This window comes from Hibiscus syriacus, unplaced genomic scaffold (genome assembly GCF_006381635.1).
Source record: "Hibiscus syriacus cultivar Baekdansim isolate YM2019G1 unplaced genomic scaffold, ASM638163v2 tig00110578_pilon, whole genome shotgun sequence".
Lineage (NCBI taxonomy): Eukaryota > Viridiplantae > Streptophyta > Magnoliopsida > Malvales > Malvaceae > Hibiscus > Hibiscus syriacus.
Genome location: NW_024062789.1, coordinates 1,010,994 through 1,025,441, shown reverse-complemented (window position 1 = coordinate 1,025,441; position 14,448 = coordinate 1,010,994). Strand labels below are relative to the sequence as shown.

The 14,448-nt window shown below is 34.6% G+C and overlaps 1 protein-coding gene across 1 annotated transcript; it reads right to left on the bottom strand.

Moving 5' to 3' along the window:
* Nucleotides 1–2,467: 2,467 nt before the first annotated feature.
* Nucleotides 2,468–3,846, bottom strand: LOC120133340 (pyridoxal 5'-phosphate synthase-like subunit PDX1.2). Its single transcript, XM_039149947.1, has one exon. It carries the CDS (start codon nucleotides 3,618–3,620, stop codon nucleotides 2,679–2,681), a length of 942 nt encoding a protein of 313 aa, XP_039005878.1. The 5' UTR covers nucleotides 3,621–3,846; the 3' UTR covers nucleotides 2,468–2,678.
* Between the last annotated feature and the right edge of the window lie 10,602 nt (nucleotides 3,847–14,448).

Sequence of the window (14,448 nt, the reverse complement as noted above, 5' to 3'; positions counted from 1 at the left end):
CAAGTCCCGTCTAACCAATCTTTCTAAGTTGAGGTTTCGCGGGAGAAGATCGCTGTAATAAAGCAACGTTGTCATCGATGCTGCTGGCGCAACTACCAGCGTCGTTACTAGCCTTGCTACCGACCGTACCATCAATGGCATCAGAGACTGCAACAAAATATAAGATTATCAGCAGAAATGCTTCTTTCAATGGCAGGTGTAAACACACTTGTTAGAGAGAAAGAGAGTGTATTACCATATTTCTTCTGGCAAAATGAAAAAGATATTGGAAGTATGATTAAAAACTAACAAATTGGGTAAGGCTGGTTGATCGAAGAGAAATTAATGGAAAATATGAGTGGTTGATGAACAACTGATCGATTCTTTGAAAATCTTGTTAGTTGCCAATCCTCAGTTGATGTTCATACCTACCTTTTTCTTGGAGTCAAAACTGTTAAAAATGGCTGATGCAACGACTGAGAAACCCAAGCTCCTGGTTTAATAGTAGAAAAGCCGAGTGACAAGGGCCTCGATGTTTTATGTATATGTTCTGTTGCCAGTGAACTTTTTCGATTTCATCAATATAAAATATTGGATTTAACTTCACATTCATGTCCAGTTGCTTGTTTTTAACTTCCTGATTCTGGGATTACCAACTACCCTACTAAACAATGGGCAAAACACATTGTTTAAATTCCTGGAGAATATCGATTATTGAGTATAGTTGTTTTTATTTCTTATTTCTCAATGCAATAAGGAGTTTTACTGACTATATTTTGAAGCCGAGTCCAGTTTGATTTTTTAAGAGTTTAGACTTATACAATATGAGCTATCGAATTAGTCAAATTTAATTATTTTTAATACTTTATTCTTGTAACTCTTCAAACACGAGTATCGAGTTTATTGTTTACTAAGTAAACAAGCCTGATGAAGTGGGCTTCGACTCTTAAAACTTATATCTCAAATTTGAGTTGACTCAACTTGATCAGCTTTAATTGATCTTACTCAATTATAACTAAAAGTCTTTAATAAAGTTGAGGCAGCAAATTGTTTGATTTAAACAAATATTAATTTTCAAATATTAAATGTTACAAACACATGAAATGATATGTGTTGAGAGACTACATAAAAACATTTAAGACTGAAACAAATTCTAATACCAAACACAAGGACAAATGGTATTTGATAAAGGTGGGAAGAATTTAACATGAGCTAAATGTAATTTTAAGAATAAAAATTTAGTAAATACTATTTTTTTGTAAAAAATTGGCATCCAAATTTTAAGAATAATATCAAATAAATTAATATGAAAATTAAAAAAAAGAGGGATCCAAATTTTAATATATATATATATATATTTTTGTAAAAAGTTGATATCTAAATTTTTTTATATTTTCTTTTTCCCTTCATACATTAAATTAAATTTAGTAAATTTTATAAAATAATGGATATAAAGATGCTCCTTTTGAGGCTTAGTCCATTTACCTCTTACCATAAAAGTTTATTTCAACTCTAAGTGATGGGTAAAAGTCCATTTATGATAACATATAGAGTTACATGCGTGAAAATTATTATTCGCTTTCGTGTTATAAGGTGAATGCATGTGAGACATATTTATAGGAAGGATATGGGTTAATCTTGATTATGAAATTTTATACGAAAAACATGATGCTGTGAGTATGTTTGAATGACCTTGCTTCCATATGATGTGCTCTTATGAATTGCATGATGATGATAATTGTTATAATGAAAGTGATTAATCAATGTTAGCTGATATACTATGTTTATGTTTTGGTGAGTAAATCAAATTTCGTTATTTTCATACAGGGAGAGTATCACTACTTAAAGTGAAAGTATCATACTCATGTATGCAAATTTTAATGTTGTTTAGTCCCCAACTTTGTGAAAAATACTTTTATTCCCTTGGGAAATGGATTGTTTTGCATATAAACTTTTATGAAGTGATTAATGGATTGTTTGATAAAATCAATTATAGTGTATCAAACATACCCTAAATCCCACTCGATACATACATCCAAGAAGCATTTAAGTGGGCCTAGTGTAATGCGTTGGGTTGAGAAATGAGAACCCTTGGATCTGGTATTTTACTAGTACAAACTGAAGCAAGAAAAGCAAGTCCACATGATCTTATTTATTCAGATCGACATCGTCTAAAATCAGCTGTTCCCAGCATGATGCTTGTGCAAATCAAACATAATTTTTCCTTTTACAAAATTCTGATAGTATGAATACAATCATAAATGTGAATAGCAATGACTTAAAATCACATTCCGTAAGTGCAGCAGCTCCATCGGATGCATTTATTTGAATACATAAAGTATACATATCCATATCCGACAGAGACATGGGTATGAATGTATCACCCTCCACGTCGGACTCGGACATGTACTCGAATCCGACATAGAACAAAACTATACGTTGCATATGTTATCACCGAAACGCGCATCAATCTCAATCAACAATTAAGTAGTGAGGAAAGTAATTACGTTAACAATTTTTCATGTTGATGAAACCAACTTATTCTGGAATTATGTCCTCAAAGACTTCAACATGAAAAATATAGCATATCTAAGTCACAATCTTAGCAAAAGAAAAAGAACAGCAGCCTGCAGCCGCAAGGGAAACAAAGAAACAGTCAAATGAATCTAAAAACAAAAGAAAAAAGATCCATAACTTGATCAAGCTCCTTCTCCAAAGGGTTCCATCCTTTCCTCACTGACATTAAGGCCTGCCATTTCCTCCTCCAATCCATAACTGTTCTCCACCAACACATGAGGATCATTATAATGCCTAACTGCTTTCACAATACCCCGAACACACTTAAACGGATCCGAGCAGTTATTGAACAGTTCTGATCCCACAATGACACCATCACACCCCAACTGCATCATCAATGCTGCATCTGCCGGGGTTACAATTCCACCAGCAGCAAAATGTACCACTGGTAGTCTTCCCATTTGCTTGGTTTGAGCAACCAAATCATAAGGGGAAGTAACTTTCTTCGAAAACGCGAAAACTTCATCTTCATCCATGTTATTCAAAATCCTGATTTCACCCATCACGGACCTCACGTTTTTAACCGTTTCAGCAATGTTCCCAGTCCCTAACAAGCCCCCCTGCGTTCTAATCATGGCAGCTCCTTCCCTCACTCTCCTTAACGCTTCCCCGAGGTTCCTGCAGCCGCAAATGAAAGGGCATCTAAATTTATGCTTATTAATGAAATTATCTTCATCGGCTATAGCTAAAACCTCGCTCTCGTCAATGTAATCCACTCCTACTCGTTCAAGAATCCAGGCTTCGACGAAGTGACCGACGCGGGAACGAGCCATGACAGGGATTGAGACGGCTCGTTTTATTTGTTTGATGATAGAAGGATCGGGCATGCGCGAGATGCCTTGGCGGTTGGGTTCGGTTATGACTAAACAACAGGCGCCGGCTTCTTCGGCAAGTTTGGCTTGGTTGAGAATTGAGACTTCGACAATGGCGCCGCCAAGAAGCATTTGTGCAAGACCCACTTTGATAGAGAATGAGGTTTTCTTGGAGTCGGTGATGGCCGTCTTGTTGTAGAGTGTTACGGCTCCGTCTTCCTCCATGGCTGCCAAATGCTTGTGGATATGCATCAATGGAAGTAATGGATGCTGAAATGTATTTGGGTTTCCTTTTGAGTTGGAGCTCCGTAGCCTGATTGAAGGGTTGGAATCTGATAGGAAACAAAAGAGGGGATGCGCTGTTTGTATTTGACCAGATCGAGCTGTGTCGATGAAGATTCATAGGTGTTACTTTAGATTTAGTCGGTGGTGAAGGAAATTTATAGAAGCTTCTTCTGCAGTTCTGGCTCCACGATCAGACAAAACAACTTATTCAGTATTCACAGTTAGCCGCTGAAAAACTTATCAAATGCGTAATTCTGTAAAGTAAATTAAAAAATATTTTTAATTAAAAGATAAAATATTACGCTCAAATAGTTGCAATAAAATATTACGATTAAAAATCTCATGTAATATTTTAAATTGTAATCAAAATTATTATAAATTATACAATTTTTTATAGTAGATAGAGTAACATTTTAAGTTAAAATTTATCACAATATAACATTCTCAATTGTAACTAAAATTATTATAAATTATATAACTTTTTAAAATAAATAAGATAACATTTTAATTAGAGAAAAATAAAGTCAGTGACAAAAAATGCCTTATAATATACGAATTTAACCAATTTTTTTTGGATTTGCCAAAATGACCAACAAATTCGCAACGCGAATTCCAATTTCGCAACCCAGTTTCCAATTTCGTAACGCGAATATGTAAATCGTATTGCGATTTTCCAAATTCGCGTTGCGATTTTCCAAATTCGTAATGCGAAAGTCAAATTTGTAACGCAAAAGTCAAATGTTTTTATGCGAAACACAATATTAATTTCGCAACACAAATGTAAACATTATTATCGCAAATCATCTCTAACCTAAAACCCTAAAGCACAACTCAGTCTCATCTCCATCTCTCACTCTCTACGGCGACATCCGTCCCCATCTCCGATGAAATCCGTCCCCATTTCTGACGAAATCCGTCTATCTCCATCTCTCAGATCAACCCTCACAACCATTCACGGTCAGAAATAGAAAATCAACCACCGAGGGTTAGTTTTTTTAATCTCTTATTTTTATTTTGAAATTTTTGTATTATTATTAGATTAACCATTTCACTGAGATTGCTAAATTCATTCGGTTGCTGCCAATACTGCTAAACTGTTTAGTCTTTAACCCTGTGAAGTTAGTATTTGTCTTTATTTTGTCTTTTTGTTGAAGAAACCCTAAATTACAACACCAAATTCGTAACGCAAAAATCGCAACGCGAAACTAAAATCGCGTTGCGATTTTCATTTTCGCGTTGCGAATTTAAGTTTCAGAAACTTCTTTTATTCACCAAATTGAAACTTGAATTAATTGTATTACTTCAACAAAAAAAAAGACAAATACTAACTTCACAGTGTTGCTAATTTAAGTTTGAAGAATAAACTACTACTCTTTATGTTGTTCTTGAACCTGCACTAAACCTATATGTTATCTTTTTTTAAATGTTTATATAAATGCTTACTTCTGGATTGTTATCTGTTGCATTTTGTGAACTATGATGAAATAATGACTTGGGTGAATACCGTGCTAGTTTGAAACATATTTGGCTTTGTTTTCACTGTTTAATATCATGTTTGTTTGTAGTATATAATTTGTAGTTTTTGGTATATCTAACTTGGTATGATTATTGTTTTTGTAGAAATTTTTTTCGGCTCAATTGACCTTAAGGAATAAATTAAGCATAGCCACTAAAATTGCGTCGACGCTTACACCTCTACAAAGAAAATTGTTTGAAGATACTTGCTTCGGGCAATAGCTGAAAGTACAACATCCAGGTGGAGATGCTATGTTGACACACAAATACTATCATATATAAACAAGTTATTACTTGTACACTTTTAACTTTGTTTGAGCTTTTATATTGTTAGGAGGCCAACTACCCATTACAGAGGCTGACACCCTCAGATGCTGAGCTTGCCACTGAATGGTTGCAAGCTAGTAAGCGGTTTTTTGATGGGACGGATGATGAGCACCCCCACTTCGAAAGCCATCACCTCATCGGGCCGATTCTATAGCTCGACACCCGGAGCCATCACCTGGTCGAGCCTCTTCTCCACCTCCACCATCACCTATTCCATCACATCATCGAGCCTCTTCTCCACCATCATCTCATGATAGGCGACCGGCAAAGAGGCTCCGTCTATCTCCATCTCTCTGTTCTCCACCTCCACGGGATGAGTTAGGGGAATTACGTGATGAGGTCGGTGCTTTGCGTCATGAGGTCGGTACTTTACGTGAAGATAATGGTACATGACGAGGTTGGATCTTTACGTGGTGAGGTGGATTTTTTACGCGATGACAATAGTGCGCTACGCGTTGAGGTATCTACCTTACGTGATGAGGTTGCCGCTCTACGCGAGATTGTTTCATTGTTGTAGAATGAGGTTAATACTCTACGCAATGAGATAAATTTATTTTAATACTATACTAAAAATGCAAATAACTTTTTTTCGGTATTATTTATTTATTTATTTACTGATTTATATATTAATTTATTTTCAACTGCCCGTTAAGGTAGATGCTTTACGTCGGGTTCTTCTTGCACGACGGGGTTCATGCATCAGACGTCGTACACGTGTCATTACGTCTCCGTTCACCCCACTAGTGCCAAGACTCCGTAAAAATAAGCCCGATGCACCTATCATCATTCAAGAGGTGCCTCCTATCGTTCAAGAGTCCCCTATCATCATCGAAGAAGCCCTTCCAACCGTTCAAGAGGCCACTGTTATCGTTCAAGTGGTCCCGCCCGCCGTTCAAGAGCCCGATTCATTTGGTGTCATATGTTGACATATTGATAAACCACCTCCCGTGCCCGATATGATGGATGCATGTTAGCTTTCGTATGAGTTACCGGCCAGTACCATTCCTCAGCAGGAGATGGAAACACTACCGGACATAATTACGGATAATATCCTTTGGGCTAAGACCGCAGTTGATTTTTATCTACATGAGCGGAGCAAGGGGTGTTATTCTGACCTATGCCAAATCGACGATGCTATTCATTTGTTTCTTGATCGGTTTTGGTGGGGTATTTTATTAGGGGTTGAAGATAATAGCTACCTCGAAGGGGGGTAAGTATTATATTCTTCTTATATTGTATTTTGATTATTTTTTTAAATTATTAATAAATTCACTAATATATTTATTTTTTTATAAAACAACATATTGATGCATGGGTGTCACGTCTTCTAATAATAAGGAAATTGAAGAAAAGAGGTATTCGATGGACTATTATGCCGATGTCTTTTCACGCAGCTCACTTGAAGGATCAGAGAGATGCTTCATATAAGTTGGCTAATGGAAAAGCTAAACTTTATCCTGCGCGGTGGGAGGTCGATAAGGTTAGTATTTATATTTTGAATATTTTAAAGGTTTTCATAAATTTTATTTGATGTGCGCAATTATTTATGATTGTAGGTGTTTATCACTGTTTTGGAAAAGCGTCATTGGCTTCTCGTTGAGCTTCAACTCCTATCCCTGAAGACAGTGGTATATGACAGCATGTTGAATTATATACCATTGTCTGATTTTAGAGATATTATTACAAAGAGATGGAGCGATCATTTGGCTAAATTCTTGAATGCGATTGATTATTGGACAAAATCTGGAAATAAGAAGCCAAAGAAGTTCAAAATTACAATGATCAGAGACGAGACTGCGCCACAACAAACGCAGGGAGCCAGAGGGGATTGTGGTCCTCTCGTATGCTTGTGCTTGGAACGTTTGACGACAGGAAGTATACAATATCTACCTCCTACAGATAGAGATAGAGCTGCAGTAGGCTTGTGCTTTCGGCATTTTATGGCCAGATCGATATATTCGAGACGCTGCCTACCTGCATCCACGTGCTGAAAGTTGTACATAAATAATTGGTAAGTTTGAGCAAGTGTTGTTAATATATATAATCTTTAATTGGTTTGAAAATAATTGGTTAAGTACCTAGAATTCAATAATTTGTTGTTTATTAGTTTTAGATGTGTAAAAGTGTTGTTTGAGCAAATGTTTGGTTTCTGCAGGTTAATCCTGAAGTGAGCTGCGTGAAATGTATTGTGCATAAACAACAGTCTGGGTACACTTTTTTTCTTTGTTTAATTGAATTTTACATTGAAAGTTGATTTGTTACAATTAATGAGGAAATAAGATTTATTTTTTGATTAATTGATTTGTAAAAGTTGATTTGTTTAATTTGATTTGTAAATAAGAATTATTATTTTGCTTGTTTAATTGATTTGTAAAAGTTGATTTGTTGTTTCTAAAAAATTCAATCTGCGTTATGTTTGAAGGCAAAAAAGACATGTTGAAGGTACAAATTCGCAACGCGAAAGTCAAATTCGCAACGCGATTTTCGGTTTACGAATTTGACTTTCACGTTGCGAATTTAACTTTCGCGTTGATCGCAACATGCAACATCAAAGTATATACAACATCAAACACATTCCAAGCTATAAATTACAAGCTAAGAACACTTGAAGAAGCAAGAGAATAACTATCCAAGCAATCAAAAACGAGAAAATCCCAACATGATAACAACTGAACAAATCATATCAATGTTCAAACTCAAGTTGTAGATTTTGATTTCCTTTTGCTTGGCACCATATGAGATTTGGATTTGGATTTCCTTTTGCTTGGCACCATATGAGCTTTGGATTTTGATGAGCATCGGAAGCATTTCGGACTTATGATTTGGATGGTACTCAGAAGCATTTCAGACTTATGATTTTAGTTGCCATTTGTTACATTTCTCGTATACCACCCAGATCATACGCCCGAAACGTTTTGACGCTTTAAAGTTGACCAAAAAATAGGATGGTCGAGATTTCCCTCGCGTTTAAAGTTGAAAAAAAAACAATGGAAATTAGGAATAATCAATGATAACATGCATATTGGCTTGGGCTAATATTTATAGTGGAGTCGAAATTTAAATTGAAATTTAAATTCAAACTCCAATTACATATGAAATGAATTTGAAATGTAGTGTTAAATTGAACATGGAAATTGCATAATTGATTCATACTGTTCAAGTAACATGCTTTATGAACCATCAAGCTAAAAGACAATATTAATTGAGTTCAAAGCTGAGTTGTGAGTTGATGGGGGTTGTCACACTTGTCACATGGTTGGAATAAAGTACTCACATGGAAGAGATAAATTGTTTTGTTATACACAGCCCATCTCATCTGAATGAAAATATACATACAATATAATCAAACCAAAACATACATACCCAACAAATTTATACATAACAATGTTCAAATAATGTACCCACAAAAATGAAATTAATCCGATGAAAAAGGGTTATTTATAACGAAGTCTGGAACATTATTTTTCCAAATAATGTACCCATAACAATGTTCAAATAATGTACCCACAACAATGTTTAATTGATTTGTTGTTTAATTTTCAATCTGAATTATGTTGAAGGTAAAAAAGACCTGTTGAAGGTAAATTCGCAACGCGAAATAAGCATTGCGATAGTCAAATTCGCTACGCGATAGTCAAATTCACAACGCTTATTTCGCGTTGCGAATTTGACTTTCGCGTTGATCGCAACATACAACATCAAGGTATATACAACATCAAACACATTCGAAGCTATAAATACAAGCTAAGGACACTTGAAGAAGCAAGAGAACAACTATCCAATCAATCAAACACGAGAAAATCCCAACATGATAACAACTGAACATATCATATCAATGTTCAAACTCAAGTTACTAATGAATGTCTAACTGAAAATGTATGCATTCACACATAAAATACACATAATACAACGTTTGCATTTTAAAATCACCTAAGTTAATAAGTCCCAAAAGGTGAAGCCGATTGTGATTGGGATTTTGATTTTGATTGCGATTTTGATTTCCTTTTTGCTTGACACCATATGAGCTTTGGATTTTGATGAGGATCCATTTTTTGGTAGAGGAAAAGATGATTGTGATGGCACTGGTGATCCACAGGTCAACCTTGTATGACCACTCTCCTTGCACCGACTACATGTCGATATCCTCTTCTCTTCACCCTTAGACGGTATACGATCGTGATTTTTTGATCGGCCAGATAGCCTGCTGTCCATGACTGGTGGCAAAACTGTTTGTAAGTCATCTGATATGTCCCACTCAGAGGGATGTGAACATGAGTAGACAATCTCGGCATAAGTCTGTCGATATACTTCTGTAGTGTAGCAATCCATAGCGTATGCGCTTGAATCATCTTGGTTTAGATGAAGAGCAACTTTTATAACATGGCCACACGGATAACCAGATGTTTGTCATTTTTTACAACTACACGTCTTTGCATTTAGATCGACAAGCCCATTTAAATTATTATCCAATACTTCAAACAAAGTGTTTGAACATGGTTCAACTCTCCAGGACGTTGACTTCACAACACGTTTTGTTATATTTTTTTCAGTCCATGGTGTAACACGACGTTCCAATGTCCCTGTAAATTTAAATAAATAATACTTAGTAAAATATATGATAAGTTACGAATTTAAAGAAATAATACCTGCATGGTTTATTTTCTTGTAATACCACTGTTGAATAGAGGCTCGAAAAAACTCCATTAACATAGTAATGGGTAATTTCCGGGAATGACGACTTAGAGCGTTGATTGATTCTGCACTATTAGACGTCATGAAACCATATCTTGCTCCAAGTTGATGTACTCTTGACCATCTTTCAAACCCGACATCTTCTAGTGTTTGAGCACATTGAGGCAAAACACATCTTAAACAATTTATATGCTTATTAAAATCCACTTCCCGATAAGCTTTTACAACCTTCTAGTATGTCCATTTGTGATTTTTTTTACCAACAGACCTTGATTTTAGATTTCTATACAAATGAACACCACAAAGTCCATGAAAAATATCTGGGAAACACCTTCTAACAGCGTTGTCAATTGAGTTTGCCCTATCAGATATATATGTCAGATTGTTAATAGGACCTATGTAATCCCTAAGATGCCCCATAAACCATGTCCATGAATCAAAGGTTTCAGATTTGCCAACCCCATAAGCTATTGGCAGTATCCCATTGTTAGCATCCATGGCTACTGCTAATAAGTTTACTCCAAGGTATCGACCTTTCAAATGTGCTCCATCAACTATAATAACTGGAAGCATGCAAGTAATAAACGAACGAATCTACAAAATCATATACACAAGAAATATAATCATTTAAATGTGAAATGCATGCAACTAACAAAAATGAGTCAACAAAATTATAATTATTTACTAACCGCAGCACCAATGGTGATAAACAACAACTCAAAGCATCCATCTCTATCTGTTTTGATATGAGTTACCGACCCAGGATTTTTCAGCTTTAAATTGTGACAATAAGCCGGCAGTTGGGCAAACGATGCTTCTGGCGACCCCCTCAACAATTCCAAGGCATAACATTTGACTCTCCAAGCTTGAGAATATGAGATACTAATCTTGAACCGAGCATTCATGTCAGTCATAATTTCATGTCCCCGATATACCCTTCCATTCAAAAACATTAACTCAGCCAGAAAACCACCCAACACCTTTTTGTTTGTCTGTCTATGGTGAGGAAAAACTTGGGTTCTTGAACATGTATGTTTATCAATAAAAGTCTTAACTTGAAATATTTCGCAATCTTTTATCCTCTTAGCAATCATACGCCATGTACAGTTTTTGTCAATCATACACCTTGTTTCGAAACGATCTTTGTTTGATTTGTTAACTCTTAGTTGATAGCCATCTTCCACATATTTCGTATACAAAGCTATCTTCAAGTCTTCATTTGTATAAAAACAATCATCTTTCTTGATACGAATAACTTTTGTGTAACAATCAACTGATATCTTTACCAACTATTCTTTCGGTATCTGATGTAATTCTGGCATATTTCAGTTATACTCCCGTGGCATTTTCTTCTTTTTCCTTTCTTCGGGGACTTCTTCTTCTTCTTTTTCTTCTTCTGGGTTATATGAATTACATAATGGATGCTCAATATGTTTATTCACAGTCGTAACTTCATCCTCATTATCATCAACAACATCTTCCTCGGCAGCGGCTGTTTCATCATCAAAATTCGGATTTTAACTAATATCAAAATCATTACATACAGGGTCTATTTCTTCTTCCATCACATCATCAAAATCCGAGTATTGATCAAGATCAAAGTCCGGGTATTGACCAAGATCAAATTTTGAATACTGACTAGTACTCACATTTTTTTCTATTGGCTCATAATCGTCTAACTGGTCAATACGAAAATCCGAATTTGGTGCTGAAAGTTGATTGGGATTTGGATTAGGAAAAGGTTGTGGGTTTTGAGATTGTGTTTGATATTGTGTTTGGTATTGGAAATGTGGTGAAACAAAATTTGCTTGGTGATGAAATTGTGGTGGAACCATTAAATTTTAGGTTGAAGAACTTAGTTGATTACTACCCGCTACTGACCCAACTTCACTACTTCTAGGTTCAACAACATACAATGTAACATCATCTTCTTGCGAAACACTAATGTAAGCGATGAATCGTTCAACATCTTCATTGTCGGTTAACAAATAAACTTTACCTTTTCTCAGATAAGATAGCCTAAATCCACATAGAGGCTCTAAATTCAATTTCTTTGCAACACGTAACATTAGAGTTTCATAATTTAACTTTTTAAATGACAGTTTTAGTTAAAGATTCATGGGTAAGGGCACATATTGTAAAACACCATGAACATTCTCCCATGACCCTCCAAAACACAAATCTATCCAAACATGATCAACATTAGATGATTTCATTCTAAAAATTATAAATTAATTTACTAAACAAACGAGCTATAAACTAGATATCATCACTAACTTAGATAAAAATATACCTTTATTAAGTTGATAATTTGAGAGAGAAATCATTGAAAAATTATATAGAAATAAAATTATGTAAAAAAAATAGAGATGGGGAAGGATGTCGTTGGATATAGGAACGGATGTCGCCGGAGAGAGTGATAGATGAAGATGGAATGAGTTGCGATTTAGGGATTTAGGTTATGAGTTGTTGCTGTTGCGTTGTTATATACCCAAAACATTTGTGTTGCGAAACTAAAACCTGTTGCGAAATTAAATTCTCGTTGCGAATTTGAAATTCAGTTGTGAATTTGACTATCGCGTTGCGAATTTGGAATATCGCAACGCGAATTTGGAAAATCGCAATGCGATTTACATATTCGCGTTGCGAAATTGGAAACTAGGTTGCGAAATTGGAATTCGCGTTGCGAATTTGTTGGTCATTTTGGTAAATCCAAAAAAGTTGGTTAAATTCGTATATTATAAGACATTTTTGGTCACTGAGGTTATTTTCTCTTTTAATTAAAACCTCCACCACATATTAACCTTAAATTTTCCTATAGCATAAAATAATTATTACAAAAAATATTGTTTTTCTTTTTTGGCTAGAGCAATATACGAGGCAAAATTAACGCAATAATGCTTGTGCCAATTTTTTTTAAATATACCGATGGTGAAAAGTTATTTTGAGATCCATAACATTTAATATAATACTTTAAAACTCGTCACGTGGGCATGTTGAATTTTAATAAAAAATACTTTTTAGTAGAATTTGTCATGAACAAAGTTCTATTAAAAAATATATGGACATGATGTCCAAAGTAATGTAGTGAATATTATAGATCTCAAAATAAATTTGAAGATATTTTATTTTACCAAATTATTTTGGCACCACCAATATTTTCCTTATTTTGCCCATTGTATGGTTGTCATTCCATGTAATAGCAGTGTAAAAGAGGTGCTAATTCCATCTCATTAAATTTGTCTTTTATTAATTTTTTTAAAAGTTGAAATTTTTGAACTTTAATTATGAATATTTTAAAAATTAAATTTTATAAAATATATATTTCAAAACTACTTGATTAAAGGTTTTTAAAATATATTTTTTTATATTTTTATCAATAATAAATTTTAAATAATAATGAGTTAAAGTTGAAAAAAATTGACAAAAGAAAAAAAAATAATAAGGGACATTTGAGTGGGATGGAGGGTGTAGCCGTGTAGCATTTTATGTTGTGTTCATTTATCACTTGGCTTTTGAGTTTTGGCACACTTCAATCGCGCAATCTTTCGTCTTAAATTGTCCTCATCCTACCATTTTGACGTATTCAATTCCTTATATTTTGCAGGTTGACCTTACAGAGTACTTGAAGAAGCATGAATTTGTTTTTGATGTAGTGCTGGATGAGGCTCATTTATAGATCTTGCTGGAAGTGAAAGAAGAGCAGATACTACAGATAATGATAAGCAGACAAGGTACAGTGAGATCTTTCAATTGCAGAATGATTGACCAGTTCGAATCTATAGAAATTACTTAGCTAAGTCTCTGTGAAGAAGACGACTAACTATATTAACAAATAAACAACAGAAAATAGAAGGCGGATGAATAATGATTTCACTATTGAATATTATCAAAATCCATAAGCCCAAACATCACAAATGACACACTATATAAAGGCTTTAAGAGTTGGATATAGACCAGATTGGGCTTCACTGTTGGATATATTGATGCATTATGGAAACAATAGCTGAAAGAAAATAAATAAAAGTTTTTAGTATCTGATATTGGAGTAGGATCATAATCCCATTGTAAGTGGATATGTGGTAAATTTGTCTTAACAACCAAAACTGGGAACAAAATTATATGCCAAATAGTTCAGTTTCAGGATCATCTTATCTTTTCAAGTCATGCAGATCTCTTCGCTTCGAAGAGCTCTGATTTATAATCACATCAAAAACTTGAAAGTACAAGGATGTTTAGAAGTCTAAATACACCTGGAGTT